This window comes from Cibotium barometz, chromosome 43 (assembly GCF_041138505.1).
Source record: "Cibotium barometz isolate CiBa-2024 chromosome 43, ASM4113850v1, whole genome shotgun sequence".
NCBI classification, from domain to species: Eukaryota; Viridiplantae; Streptophyta; class Polypodiopsida; order Cyatheales; family Cibotiaceae; genus Cibotium; species Cibotium barometz.
The window spans coordinates 43,576,019-43,592,710 of record NC_141088.1 but is presented as its reverse complement, the minus strand read 5'-3'; the positions used below and the strand labels follow the sequence as shown (position 1 = coordinate 43,592,710).

At 35.4% G+C, this 16,692-nt stretch overlaps 1 protein-coding gene across 1 annotated transcript; it reads right to left on the bottom strand.

Annotated features, from left to right (window-relative positions):
• Window positions 1-14,910: 14,910 nt before the first annotated feature.
• On the bottom strand, window positions 14,911-15,894 carry LOC147613947 (18.1 kDa class I heat shock protein-like). The gene is made up of 2 exons (XM_086781264.1): window positions 15,452-15,894; window positions 14,911-15,358 (listed from the first exon to the last, which is right to left on the bottom strand). The coding sequence occupies exons 1-2, from the start codon at window positions 15,663-15,665 to the stop codon at window positions 15,084-15,086; spliced, it is 489 nt and encodes a 162-aa protein (XP_086637390.1). The 5' UTR covers window positions 15,666-15,894; the 3' UTR covers window positions 14,911-15,083.
• Window positions 15,895-16,692: the final 798 nt, after the last annotated feature.

Below are 16,692 nucleotides of genomic sequence, written 5' to 3'. Positions count from 1 at the left end.
AGAAAACACAAAACAATTCACTTGTTTGTGAAAGGAGTATTTTTACAAGGTTCTAATTTATTTTTTTCCCATTTCTAAGCTCTTAAAGTTTTTAGAATCAGCTTGTAATTGATAAAGATATATTGTGTTGTCACTCTAACTGTTGGCATCCCACATTTAGAAGCTCAAAGGAAAAGCTTGCGTGAAAGGAGGAAACTAGATCCACATTTCAACATGACCATCTTTGTCGAGAGAGAACCATCTTTCTAATGAATTCAAATCCTAATTTATGCCATTTTTCTTGATTTATCTTATAGTATTTGTATAAAAATAAGAAGATATGCAACTTTGACTTGCATGAGATAGAAACTTTAATCAAACTCACTTTTTCTTTGTAGGTTGATGAAATGCTATAGGGGATGGCTTTTTTTCTTTTGCTTCACTTTTTATACAATAAACAACTAGATTTTCCTTTCCATGCTAGATACCCACCACATTACCATTCTAAAATTATTCTTTTATTATTCTATTGATAGAGTAGCCCTTATCTTCTTCTACTCTTTCATGGATAGAGTAGCCCTCGCCTTTGTGAGGAGTCTTATGACAAGATGGTCAACTATAGCTTTTGCACAACCAGTGAAGGGGTTTCTTTTGGTGCATACAATTGGTTTATATACAAGCTTCCTTTAACGAATGGGGTTTAGATAAAATGGAGTGTTAAACCTTGGGATGTTCATCATACCTCTTTATATCCCTTATTAAATATATGAATCATTTTATTATAATCCTTGATCACAACGATACAATGTTCGAGCATCACAAATGACTGATGAGAATGTACTAGGTGCAAATTAGTTAAGTTTCTTTGCATTCACTAAATTCTAATAAAGTACATTGAAAAAGAAGTTAACAAATTGACCTACACTAGAGCTCTCAAGAAATAATTAATAGCTACCACATAGGTAAGAAAATGCCAAGGAATCCCAAACAACCACCTTTAGCCAACAATTCCTAATGAGACTAGTACTAAATGATAATATCAGCTCAAAGGAATACATGCACCACAAAGCTTAGATTGCCAAAGAAAAGCACCTGTTAAGAGAAGATAAACAAATCTTAAACTTGTGTTAATAGAGAGGAAGAAACTTTGACGCACCTTGTGTTATAGACAATGAAATAATGAGAGTTATTTCAACAAATGACTAAAACACCACCTCTCCATCTCAAAGATTTCTACTTCCAAATCATGATTATACGCATGGGAGTTGGATCGAGTGGATATCTATCACAATTTGGAGATGATGATGATAACTCACATTTTTGTGGCACGGCTAAGAGGCAAGTACAAAAATAGCCTATAGAGTACCACCTCATCCATATACAAGCCTTGTGTACACTTAAAATGTACTAAATAATACGCAACAAATATAAGAGCCATCATATTGCGTTACACAAAACTAAACTAAGACAAATGTATACTAAAGGGAAACATGTTGACTCGCAGGTGGTTTATCCTTGGGCTTACAATTTTTGTGGTTGCTATACCAAGAGATACATTGTGTACTACCATGAAGACCAAGGAGATCCATGTGTACCATGACTAGACAATTGGGTACCCAAGGGAAGCGACCTTGACCTCCTACACTTGCGCTTTCCATTTATCTAAATGAACACTAATTATACCCATATTTACTCTTTTAGTATAAACACTAATCCATTTATCTAAATGAATCATTTCCATAATTTTCATAAATTGAATGATTCTTTAAAACTTGTGCATAACCTTCTTTATTTTTCTTACTATTTAATAATGCTCAAAACTTCACTTTTAGCAAATCAAATATACCCATATTTACTCTTTTAGTATAAACACCAATCCATTTATCTAAATGAATCATTTCCATAATTCTCATAAATTGAATGATTCTATAAAATTTGTGCATAACCTTCTTTATTTTTCTTACTATTGAATAATGCTCAAAACTCCACTTTTAGCATAAAATTTATTTATGGATGTACATATATAAGGATAAATAAAACAAAAATTCCTCTTTTCTCTATTTAAACAATTATGCATAAATACTATAAAAGTATTTTTCATAAATATAACAAAAATCATTCTTTTAGCATCAAAATGTAGATGCTTAGAATATGATGGGAATTCCTCTTTTTGCTTTATTAAATTTATGCATAAAAATTAGATCTATCTTTTTCTGGAAAATTTTACCATCGCTTCGCTGCAACTTCTAAGAATGTTTAATTTCCTAACTTTAAATGAATATTCCTAATTGAAATATAATAAGAACTCCTCTTTTAAACTAAAATTTATTTATGTAAACATAACATAATTATAATTAAATCTCTTGATTATTCTAAAATATCCATTCCTCATTTCCAAAAATGTTAGCATAACCCTCTTTCAACTTAAAATAAATTAATATGATTTTTCTTAATCATAAACAAGCTTAAAGAAATCAATCATCATTTCATAAAAATACCTAATCTTTTTCTCTAACTTGTCAAGCCTAGAGTTTTGTTTAAGATAATGGGTTTATCATTAAGAACCATCCTTCTAATGCCTCAAGAGAGCAATGCAAGTGGCCTCCACATTAGACGCAACCTCACCTCTCTTCAGTGCCTTCAAGAGTAGTCTCTCGATCTAGGCATTGTGTTGGCATAAAGATGTAAAACTCTTGAAAGGCCCCTTTTCACTCTCAGGAAGCTGACTGGAGAAAGAGACCAATCTCTTGATGGGCTTGCTTGAGAGCAACTTGGATTGTCCTTTGTGAAGAACGAGAAGGATGCTAAGATGTCCTAAATCTTCTAGGTAATACATGGGACTTGTAGGAGGTAATCTGGGATAGTTCTTGGTGATCTTACTCCTACGAAGGGTCAGCTGGATTGAGATGTGTCTCTGCTGCCTAATCCAAGAGGACAGCTCCCACAAAGATCCTAACCATGCCATCCCTCTTATAGCTCCACTTGTCCACATAGAGAGAACCACTCTAGTCTAGAGAAGATGCGGCTAAGATGATCTTGCTCTGCTAAGGGTTAGCTGGATTGAGATGTGTCTATGCGTAATCCAAGAGGATAGCTCCCACAAAGATGCTAACCATGCCATCCCTATTATAGCTCCACACGTCCACTTAGAGAGAACCACTCTAGTCTAGAGAAGATGAGGCTAAGATCAAAGCAAGAGAAAATAAAGCCATGGAAAAGGCAGGAAACTTTGAAAGGTGCCAAGTGCCCTAGCCTCTAATAAGACATGCACTGATGAGGGATGAAAAGATTGGAGGAGGAGAGAGAGCTTGAGCTCTTGCAAGCACACACATGCTCACACAACAATGGATGGAAGGCTGAAATCTTCTTCTTCTTCTTCTTGTTTTCAAAAGAGTTCTATAAAAGATAAGTGAAAACCAACATAAGTACTAGAGTACTATATACAAGCGGTCTATAATGATAACGTGCTAAATAGGTGAGCTCGCAGGATAAGTATGCTATAACTCGATTGGACTAGGTAGGTGTAGTCCAACTATAGAATCAATGTCAAAGATCCCATCATCTCAACTACCAAATGCGCTAGTAGCATAAAGGTGAAATGGTCTACTAGGCACAACATGAGTGACAACTCGTGTTGAGCTATTCTTCTTTTTGAATAAAAGATTCATGGAATTTACAAAATCAATTATACCCATATTTACTCTTTTAGTATAAACACTAATCCATTTATCTAAATGAATCATTTCCATAATTCTCAAAATTGAAATTTGTGTAAAATTTGTGCATAACCTTCTTTATTTTTCTTACTATTGAATGATGCTCAAAACTCCACTTTAAGCATAAAATTTATTTATGCATGTACATATATCAAGATAAATATAACAAAAATCATCTTTTCTCTATTTAAACAATTATGCATAAATACTATAAAAGTATTTTCCATAAATATAACAAAAATCATTCTTTAAGCATAAAAATGTCTATGCCTAGAATATGATGGGAATTCCTCTTTTTGCTTTATTAAATTTATGCATAAAAATAAGATTTATCTTTTTCTGGAAAATTTTACCATAGCTTCGCTGCAACTTCTAAGAATGTTTAATTTTCGAACTTTAAATGAATATTCATAATTGAAATATAATAAGAACTTCTCTTTTAAACTAAAATATATTTACGTATACATAACATAATTATAGGTATAATTATAATTAAATCTCTTGGTTATTCTTAAATATCCATTCCTTATTTCCAAAATGTTAGCATAACCCTTTTTCAACTTAAAATAAAATAATATGTTTTTTCTTAATCATAAATAAGCTTAAAGAAATTAATCATCATTTTTAACTAGATTAAGATCATAAAAATATCTAATCTTTTTCTCTAACTTGTCAAGCCTAGAGTTTTGTTTAAGATAATAAGTTTATCGTTAAGAACCATCCTTCTAACAAGGATCTAACCATAAAGATGATTAATCTTTCCAAAAAGAGAGATTTAAATATAAAAATACTAATTAAGCATAAAGATTAGTATTAAACCATTTAAACATTATGAATCATTAGAAAGCTTGATTTCAAGAAAAAACCATTTAATTGAAAGCTTCCCAAGCATTAGAGGGGTTCGGAAGGAGGTAACCATTGAGAAGATAGAAAAACCATTGAATTAAGGCTTACCTTTGATTTTGGATAATTTTTCGACCAGCTTGGCTCACTTTTTGATCTAGTTTGCAGGAGGAGAGATGAGAGATATAAATATCTCAATTTTTGAATTGAAAATGCAAGGCAATGATAAAAAAAGGTGCCTCCTTCATGAGCCCTTTCCTTCCTTACTGAGGTGTCAAAAATTAATTTTTTTACTAGAAAACTTAATTTTTAACTAATAAACCCAGTACTTCGTTAACTCTTTTCTTATGTGAGCATTCACTCATTTTTGGGGTATTTTATTTTATTCTTGGTATTTTTGTCATCCCAACACTTGGATTAATCCAATTGGCCCTTTAGAACCTTATCTGGACCTTAATAAAAAATTTCTGAAATTGTGGACCCTTAGGCTAAGGTCTTCAATACACATATTCAACTAATTTCTAATGCACATTGGAAAATTCTTTTTGAACTTCTGTTTCAAGGAAATTCATCTTAGATTTTAGGAGAAATTTTGTATCCAAAAATATCTCAAATTTGTATTACCTCTCTGTATACCATTTTCTCTCTCTAGGCCAAAACAATGGAAAACAATGTTTTCTTATATTCTGAATTGGGGGATGATTACAGAAACTAAAGGGGAGGTTCTTACACCTTTATATCTCCAAAGCTGGAGGGAGGAACCTTATAGGAAGCATCCAAGAAGCTAGCCAACATTCATTCATGATCAATTCTCCACCATAACAAACCTAAGGATTCACTAAATTCTAATAAAGTACATTGAAAAAGAAGTTAGCAAATTGACCTACACTAGACCTCTCAAGAAATAATTAATAGCTACCACATAAGAAAATGCCAAGGAATCCCAAACAATCACCTTTAGCCAACAATGCCTATTGAGACTAGTACTAAATGATACTATCAGCTCAAAAGAATACATGCACCACAAAGCTTAGATTGCCAAAGGAAAGCACCTGTTAAGACAAGATGAACAAATCTTAAACTTGTGTTAATAGAGAGGTAGAAACTTTGACACACCTTGTGTCATAGACAATAAAATAATGAGAGTTATTTCAACAAAGGACCAAAACACCACCTCTCCATCAACGATATCTACTTCCAAATCATGTTTATATGCATGGGAGTTAGATCCAATGGATATCTATCACAATTCGGAGATGATGATGATAACTCAAATTTTTGTGGCACGGCTAAGAGGCAAGTACAAAAATAGCCTATAGAGTACCACCTCATCCATATATAAGCCTTGTGTACACTTAAAATGTACTAATTAGTACGCGAAAAATATGAGAGCCATCATATTGTGCTACACAAAACTAAACAACTAAACTAAGACAAATGTGTATTGTGCCACAAAAAAACTAAACTAAGACAAATGTGTACTAAAGGGAAACATGTTCACTCGCAGGTGGTTTATCCTTGGGCTTACATTTTTTGTGGTTGCTATACCAAGAGATACATTGTGCAAATAAAAAGAGAGGGAGGAGTCACAAAACAAGGAGAACCATGTGTATACTACCATGAAGACCAAGGAGATCCATGTGTACCATGACTACACAATTGGGTACCCAAGGGAAGCGACCTTGACCTCCTACACTAGCGCTTTCAGGAAATAATAAATATCTACTACCACATAGGTAAGAAGCTGCAAGAAAAGCCCAAACAAAACAACCTTTAGCGACACAAGGACTAATGAGACTCGTACCAAACCATAGTATGAGGTCATTAAGGAGTGTACATTGAATGGATTGGCAAGGAAAAGCACCCACTGAGAGAAGATCAACCACACTCACCTTGGGAACAATCCAAGTGCACCTTCTAGGTTTTGCTATGACATAAGAAGAGTTATTCAAATTTGATGTCATCTACATCAAAGATAGATTGCTACTTCCAAGATCATCCTCTACATCAAAGATCGCTACTTCAAGATCAGCATCATATTATTCATGGAAGTTAGATCCATTGCATATTTATCATAACTTGGAGATAGCGACGACAACTCCTCAAAATTTTGTGGCATGGCTAAGAGGCAAGTACAATAGCCTCTAATGTACCACTTCATCCATATAGTCCATCCTCTCACTAACTCATATAGTGGAAGTGGCATGTTGATATCCCCCTCTCCTCATTTAAGGTGTTGCCTTGTATCGCCTCTTACTTCAAGAGGGCATAAATTTAGCCCTCTTTTTGTGAGATTCAAGAGAGTGGCATTGGTTGAACCCTGAAACTCCATCTCCCGGCCATGTTGTACCCTTTATTACTTAATCTATTAAACTAGGTAGATAGATCCTTATACAGACAAATTTGTTGTAGCACACTCAAGAACCTTAACAGTTGAAGTTAGATAGATACTTATGCAAATGAATTCATTGTAGCACACTTAAGCACCTTAGCAGCTGAAGTTAGTTTTTAGTAATACAATAAATTTCGGACCTATCCAAATAGCAATGAGTATCCTATGGCACAATCACAAATTGAGAAGCCCTAAAATAAAAGTGCCTAATAAAATGTCATTTTTTATTTAGATATTCAAAATATAAAGTCATTCTTGATATAACATCTCTCAATCGCATCATTAAATTAGATATTTTATACAAGCAGATTGTTTAGAAATAAACTCACTTTATCTTGGACCTTTTCTTGATATCATTATGAAACTAGCTCTTGGGATTGGTGTCAATAAGCTAGTCCATGGGCTAATGATGATGTACTTGATCCCATTTAAAGGCTACGCATCTGATGGAAATGTGTGTTTCGGATATAAAAATCAAGATGGAATCTCCGCTGAAGACCAGCAAGATCAACCAACTCCCAACCTAGATTTCAAATTGGTATCAGGTCAAACCATAGTCCCTTTGCCATATATGCACTCTAAGGTTGCTAAATTAGCAAAATCATAGAGTATTGATTTGAGTCTTGATTATCTCACTTATCCTATTTTTCCCTCTTTCACCCATTCTTACAAATCAGCTCAATCCAAGTGGTTTGAATACTTCTACAGGAAGTTTTAGCTTTCCACAAGCCCATAACAGTAAGAAAACCATTATCAACAACTCACATCAAGCAATCAAAGAAAATTTAATCAACTTGGGAGTGGTTTTTTTCTAGCATGAAATGGAAATGAGCTCAAATCTGGTATAATTCTTGTTTCTTGGTGCCATTAAGGCTATGCAAAGTTTGCTCCAACATTGATGCAAGTCTCCAAACAAGTCTTAATAATGGACACCTCATGAAAAATAAGTGATTAATTCTTAATTACAATGTTAATAACAACCATTTATGGTTTAAATCTCTAATAGGGGAGGCACTTTCCCTCTATCAAATCAGTAACCCTAACATCATTTGGTACTCAAATGATTAATCCAAATCAAAGTATTTAGGAAATTAATTAAGTTAAGCCATGGATTAATTATGATTTAGTTGAGTCTATTTGAAGGAAATTAATTAAGCTAAGCCATCGACTAATTATGATTTAGTTGAGTCTATTTGAAGGAAATTAATTAAGCTAAGCCATGAGCTAATTATGATGTACTTGAGTCTATTTGAAGGCCTCCCATCAAATGGAAATGTGTGTCTTGGATCAAATCTCTTGTCTAAGTTATTGTGTTAATCACTCTCTTAATCTAGAGTGTGCCAAAATGTTGAATCTAATCCATTGTTATCTACCTTAATCAACTCCAAACTTAGATTTTAAGTAACTTCAAGATTTCTTCTTATAAATTGGTACATGTGATAGGCTTACCAATGACGAACCTCCTCTCTACTCTTTGTTGCTATGATAAAACCCTTGAACTTAGAACATCAAGAGTGGTGGTATTTTCTTTTTTTGTTCTAGAATCATTAGAAAGCTTGATTTCAAGAAAAAACCATTTAGTTGAAAGCTTCCCAAGCATTAGAGGGGTTGGGAAGGAGATAACCATTGAGAAGATAGAAAAACCATTGGATTAAGGCTTACCTTTGATTCTGGCTTGATTCTTTAAAGAAAGAAGTGAAGCCCACAAAGAAAGCTTTGGCCACCAATTCGGGGAGGGTTATCTCCAAGAGAGGATGGAGAATTGTGAAGCTCCAAAAGTAGAGGCAAAATAGAAGGATAATAGAATTACACTAAAATGAAGATAATATTGGCATGTAATTACTCAAAGATGAAAATAAAAAGAAATTAGGGTCTATTTATAGGTTAGGGAGGCCACTAACCAAGTCCAACTGGGATCTAGGGGCTTCGAGCTTCAGTTTGATCTATTTTGGATAATTTTTAGACCAGTTTAGCTCACTTTTTGATCTAGTTTGCACGAGGAGAGAGGAGAGATATAAATATTTTATTTTTTGAATTAAAAAGATAAGGCAATGATGAAAAAAAGGTGCCTCCTTCATGAGGTTTGATTTTTTTTCTAATAAATCTTAATTTTTAACTAATAAGCCCACTTGGTCAACTCTTCATCTTATGTGAGCATTTACTAATTTTGGGGTATTTTATTTTATTCTTTGTATTTTTGTCATCTCAACACTCGGATTATCCTATTGGCCCTTTAGAACCTTATTTGGACCTTAATCAAAAAAATTTAAAAATGTGGACCCTTAGGCTAAAGTCTCCAATACACATATTCAGTTAATTTCTAATGCACATTGGAAAATTCTTTTTGAACTTTAGTTTCAGAGAAATTCATCTTAGATTTTCAGAGAAACTTTTTATCCAAAAATATCTCAAATTTGTATTCTCTCTCTATAACATTTTCTCTCTCTAGGCCAAAACAAGGGGGATGATTACAGAAACTGAAGGGGAGGTTCTTACACCTTTATATCTCCAAAGCTGGAGGGAGGAACCTTACAGGAAGCATCCAAGAAGCTTGCCAACATTCATTCATGATCAATTCTCCACCATAACAAACCTAAAATAAAAAATTTCATTTTTCTATAATGGGATTACAATGGTGTGGACTAGTAATCCAATTAATATCATAGCTTGTGGGCTATCCTAACACATAGTTTGGAAATACATCCTTCAATTATCTATACCCCTCCTTTAGTTTCCATTATCACTTGAACAAAGGCGGAAAGTGAAGGCTGGAGATTGGCCTCTATCTTTTTCAACTTTTATGCCAATAATACTAGAAAACACAAAACAATTCACTTGTTTGTGAAAGGAGTATTTTTACAAGGTTCTAATTTATTTTTTTCCCATTTCTAAGCTCTTAAAGTTTTTAGAATCAGCTTGTAATTGATAAAGATATATTGTGTTGTCACTCTAACTGTTGGCATCCCACATTTAGAAGCTCAAAGGAAAAGCTTGCGTGAAAGGAGGAAACTAGATCCACATTTCAACATGACCATCTTTGTCGAGCGAGAACCATCTTTCTAATGAATTCAAATCCTAATTTATGCCATTTTTCTTGATTTATCTTATAGTATTTGTATAAAAATAAGAAGATATGCAACTTTGACTTGCATGAGATAGAAACTTTAATCAAACTCACTTTTTCTTTGTAGGTTGATGAAATGCTATAGGGGATGGCTTTTTTTCTTTTGCTTCACTTTTTATACAATAAACAACTAGATTTTCCTTTCCATGCTAGATACCCACCACATTACCATTCTAAAATTATTCTTTTATTATTCTATTGATAGAGTAGCCCTTATCTTCTTCTACTCTTTCATGGATAGAGTAGCCCTCGCCTTTGTGAGGAGTCTTATGACAAGATGGTCAACTATAGCTTTTGCACAACCAGTGAAGGGGTTTCTTTTGGTGCATACAATTGGTTTATATACAAGCTTCCTTTAACGAATGGGGTTTAGATAAAATGGAGTGTTAAACCTTGGGATGTTCATCATACCTCTTTATATCCCTTATTAAATATATGAATCATTTTATTATAATCCTTGATCACAACGATACAATGTTCGAGCATCACAAATGACTGATGAGAATGTACTAGGTGCAAATTAGTTAAGTTTCTTTGCATTCACTAAATTCTAATAAAGTACATTGAAAAAGAAGTTAACAAATTGACCTACACTAGAGCTCTCAAGAAATAATTAATAGCTACCACATAGGTAAGAAAATGCCAAGGAATCCCAAACAACCACCTTTAGCCAACAATTCCTAATGAGACTAGTACTAAATGATAATATCAGCTCAAAGGAATACATGCACCACAAAGCTTAGATTGCCAAAGAAAAGCACCTGTTAAGAGAAGATAAACAAATCTTAAACTTGTGTTAATAGAGAGGAAGAAACTTTGACGCACCTTGTGTTATAGACAATGAAATAATGAGAGTTATTTCAACAAATGACTAAAACACCACCTCTCCATCTCAAAGATTTCTACTTCCAAATCATGATTATACGCATGGGAGTTGGATCGAGTGGATATCTATCACAATTTGGAGATGATGATGATAACTCACATTTTTGTGGCACGGCTAAGAGGCAAGTACAAAAATAGCCTATAGAGTACCACCTCATCCATATACAAGCCTTGTGTACACTTAAAATGTACTAAATAATACGCAACAAATATAAGAGCCATCATATTGCGTTACACAAAACTAAACTAAGACAAATGTATACTAAAGGGAAACATGTTGACTCGCAGGTGGTTTATCCTTGGGCTTACAATTTTTGTGGTTGCTATACCAAGAGATACATTGTGTACTACCATGAAGACCAAGGAGATCCATGTGTACCATGACTAGACAATTGGGTACCCAAGGGAAGCGACCTTGACCTCCTACACTTGCGCTTTCCATTTATCTAAATGAACACTAATTATACCCATATTTACTCTTTTAGTATAAACACTAATCCATTTATCTAAATGAATCATTTCCATAATTTTCATAAATTGAATGATTCTTTAAAACTTGTGCATAACCTTCTTTATTTTTCTTACTATTTAATAATGCTCAAAACTTCACTTTTAGCAAATCAAATATACCCATATTTACTCTTTTAGTATAAACACCAATCCATTTATCTAAATGAATCATTTCCATAATTCTCATAAATTGAATGATTCTATAAAATTTGTGCATAACCTTCTTTATTTTTCTTACTATTGAATAATGCTCAAAACTCCACTTTTAGCATAAAATTTATTTATGGATGTACAAGGCAATGCTAAAAATTCAAGGCAATGATAAAAAAAATCACCTCCCTCATGAGCCCTTTCCTTCCTTACGGAGGTGTCAAAAAATAATTTTTTTACTAATAAACCTTCATTTTGAACTAGTAAACCCAGTACTTGGTCAACTCTTTATCTTATGTGAGCATTTACTCATTTTTGGAGTATTTTATTTTATTCTTTGTATCTTTGTCATCCTAACACCTGGATTAATCCTATTGGCCCTTTAGAACCTTATTTGGACCTTAATTTAAAATTTCTGACAATGTGGACCCTTCAGCTAAGGTCTCCAATACACATAATTGGTTAATTTCTAATGCACATTGGAAAATTCTTTTTGAACTTCTGTTTCAAGGGAATTCATCTTAGATTCTAGGAGAAACTTTGTATCCAAAAATATCTCAAATTTTTATTATCTCTCTCTATAATATTTTCTCTTTCTAGGCCAAAATAAGGGAAAACAATGTTTTCTTGTATTCTGAATTGGGGGATGATTACAGAAAACTGAAGGGGAGGTTCTTACACCTTTATATCTCCAAAGCTAAAGGAAGGAACCTTACAGGAAGCATCCAAGGAGCTAGCCAACATTCATTCATGATCAATTCTCCACTATAACAAACCTAAAATAAAAAAATTCATTTTCCTATAATGGGATCACAATGGTGTGGACTAGTAATCCAATTAATATCATAGCTTACGGGCTATCCTAACACATAGTTTGGAAATACATCCTTCAAGTATCTATACCCCTCCTTCAATTTCCATTATCACTTGAACAAAGGCGGAAAGTGAAGGCTGGAGATTAGCCTCTATCTTTTGTCAACTTTTATGCCAATACTGGAAAACACATAACAATTCACTTGTTAAGTCAATATTAGGTAATTTGGGAAAAATCTCACATTTTGGGAATCAATTACTCCATATAGTTTTGGACATATCTTAAACATACTAACTCCAAATTTGTCGGAGATCATAGATTTAGATTCTACTCTTCAAGATCTTTCCGATGATATGTCACATGAGGGGGTTTTGACAAACTTTTGGACAAGTTCACCATGCTCCCATTTTTCACATCGGAATGGGATTTTTCCCAAATTATCTAATATGGTGTTTGTTTGTGAAAGGAGTGTTTTTACAAGGTTCTCATTTCTTTTTTTCCCATTTCCAAGCTCTTAAAGTTTCTAGAATCAGCTCGTAATTGATAAAGATGAATTGTGTTGTCACTCCAACTGTTGGCATCCCACATTTAGAAGCTCAAAGGGAAAGCTAGCATGAAAGGAGGAAACTAGATCCACACGTCAACATGACCATCTTTGTCGAGAGAACCATCTTTCTAATGAATTCAAATCCTAATTTATGCCATTTTGCTTGATTTATCTTATAGTATTTGTATAAAAATAAGAAGATATGCAACTTTGACTTGCATGAGATAGAAACTTTAGTCAAACTCACTTTTTCTTTGTATACAATTGGTTTATATACAAGCTTCCTTTAGAAGGGCAGTCGAATGGGTTTAGGTAAAATGGAGTGTTGAAACTTGGGATGTTCGTCATACCTCTTCATATCCCTTAATAAATATACAAATCATTATTATAATCCTTGATCACAACGATACAATGTTCGAGCATCACAAATGACTGATGAGAAGGTCCTAGGTGCAAATTAGTTAAGTTTCTTTGCATTCATTAAATTCTAATAAAATACATTGAAAAAGAAGTTAGCAAATTGACCTACACTACTAGACCTCTCAAGAAATAATTAATAGCTACCACATAGGTAAGAAAATGCCAAGGAATCCCAAACAACCACCTTTAGCCAACATTGCCTAATGAGACTAGTACTAAATGATACTATCAGCTCAAAGGAATACATGCACCACAAGGAATCCCAAACAACCACCTTTAGCCAACAATGCCTAATGAGACTAGTACTAAATGATACTATCAGCTCAAAGGAATACATGCACCACAAAGCTAGATAGCCAAAGAAGAGCACTAAGAGGGGAAGATCAACAAATCTTAAACTTGTGTTAATAGAGAGGAAGAAACTTTGACGCACCTTGTGTTATAGATAATGAAATAATGAGAGTTATTTCAACAAATGACTAAAACACCACCTCTCCATCTCAAAGATATATACTTCCAAATCATGATTATACGCATGGGAGTTGGATGGAGTGGATATCTATCACAATTTGGAGATGATGATGATAACTCACATTTTTGTGGCACGTCTAAGAGGCAAGTACAAAAATAGCCTATAGAGTACCACCTCGTCCATATACAAGCCTTGTGTACACTTACAATGTACTAATTAGTACGCGACAAATATAAGAGCCATCATATTGTGCTACACAAAACTAAACTAAGACAAATGTGTACTAAAGGGAAACATGGTTTATCCTTGGGCTTACAATTTTTGTGGTTGGTATACCAAGAGATACATTGTGTACTAGCATGAAGACCAAGGAGATCCATGTGTACCATGACTACACAATTGGGTACCCAAGGGAAGCGACCTTGACCTCCTACACTTGCGCTTTCAGGAAATAATAAATATCTACTACCACATAGGTAAGAAAATGCAAAAACAAAAGCCCAAACAAAACAACCTCTAGCTACTAACAAGGACTAATGAGACTCGTACCAAACCATAGTATGAGGTCATTAAAGAGTGCACATTGAATGGATTGGCAAGGAAAAGCACCCATTGAGAGAAGATCAACCACACTCATCTTGGGAACAGTCCAAGTGCACCTGCTAGGTTTTGCTATGACATAAGAAGAGTAATTTAAATTTGACGTCGTCTACATCGAAGATTAGATCGCTACTTCCAAGATTATCTTCTACATCAAAGATCGCTACTTCAAGATCAACATCATATTATTCATGAAAGTTAGATCCATTGCATATTTATCACAGCTTGGAGATAGCGACAACAACTCCTCAAAATTTTGTGGCATGGCTAAGAGGCAAGTACAATAGCCTCTAATGTACCACTTTATCCATATAGTCCATCCTCTCACTCACTCTCTCTCTCTCTCTCTCTCCTCATTCATATATGCTAAACATCAGCAAAAACAAATGATCATACATGTCCGTGATGTTGAACAAGTAAAGCTAGATAGACATCATCGACAAAAGCTTTCAATTCTTTAAAAAGAGAGGTTGTGATACATTCTTTTTTTTTTTTTTTAATAGCTTGTACAAGAACACCCAAAACTGGTCCCTCTACTACACATCCAGGAAGGACCCTGTAATATAAACACACATGACTCGACCACATACATAGCCAGAGAGAGAGAGAGAGAGTCTTTGAACGATTTCTCTCAGCCCGAGATCTGGACACTTCTGACGGCAGACTTGGGCTCCGGCGGGGGCACTTTGGGGACGGTGACGGTGAGCACGCCGTTCTCCATGGCCGCCTTCACCTCCTCCACCTTGGCGTTGTCGGGGAGGCGGAACCGTCGAAGGAAGCTGCCCTGCGCCCGCTCTACGCGGTGCCACCTGTCCGAGGAAGCCGTCTCCTCCTTCTTGCGCTCGCCGCTGATCTGCAGCACGCGCCCGTCTTCCACCTGCACCTTCACGTCCTCCTTGGCCAGACCTGCAGAGCGGGGCACACGGCTTTGCTCATGAGCAGTCAATTCCGATAAAAGAGACGGAGGAGGAAGGGGGAAAGGGGGGGCGATATTCTTACCAGGCAGGTTGGCCTTGAAGATGTGGGAATCCGAGGTCTCCTTCCAGTCCACCTGCGTATTAGCCACCGCAGCCACGTCCCGGGCGAAGCTGGGGTGCTCCGGGAAGCTGGCGCGCAGAGAGGAAGAGAAAGACGGGAAGGCGAGCGAATCGAAGAGCAGGGAGTCGAAGGGATCTTCGCCTGATCTGCTGCGGCCGAACAAAGAGAGGGCCATTTCTTCCTTCTACTGTACTGTACTGTACTGCTGTACTGGTAACTGCTGTGAGGGCAGAGGAAGGCGGCAGAGAGAGAGATAGAGAGAGAGAGAGAGTGTGTGTGTATGTAGCTGCTGCTGGCGAATTGAGATGCGATGAGATGAGGAGAGTCGCTCTGTGGAGGTTTATTATAAACGTAGTAGTAGGGCCTTCTTGGAGCTACTACCTGCTTCCCGAACATTCCTTTCCGAGGGTTCTAGAAGCCTCTACGTCCTACCTCTAATTTTCGCAAGGGTGCCTCCCAAGTGCTCCAAAAAAAAACTCGGGTTTAGTGTAAATCCAACTTGAATCAGATTTTTGAAAATTACATTTTGAAATTTGAGTTGAAGGTAGGCAAATTTTTAAGGGTTGTAACCTTTTAATTTTCAAAAGTTTCTCTTGCCCCAACTCGATGAGCAGGTCACTTTTCTTCTCATTTTTTTCTTGTCAAGATTATGGTCTCAAATGAGTATATAATATTACAACCATAAATATTATTTAAAAACGTACAGTGGTGTGTCATCTTGGGCTTGGCGAGGTACATGGAATAAACAACCCCTTGAGATGTACTTGAGGTTTGATATAAGTTTGGCCCCACGTATGCCAACACAATCCTCGAGGGCTTTGGTTAGCATGCATCGTAAATGTAAAAAAGAGGGAGGATGTACATGAAATGAGACTCACAGGATATGACCCTACTAGACATTTCCACGGTGGCATGAGAAAAAGGAAACTCTTACATGGTATTTGTACTCCACCCTTTACCGCTCTAATGCCTCAAGAGAGCAATGCAAGTGGCCTCCACATTAGACGCAACCTCACCTCTCTTCAGTGCCTTCAAGAGTAGTCTCTCGATCTAGGCATTGTGTTGGCATAAAGATGTAAAACTCTTGAAAGGCCCCTTTTCACTCTCAGGAAGCTGACTGGAGAAAGAGACCAATCTCTTGATGGGCTTGCTTGAGAGCAACTTGGATTGTCCTTTGTGAACAACGAGAAGGATGCTAAGAT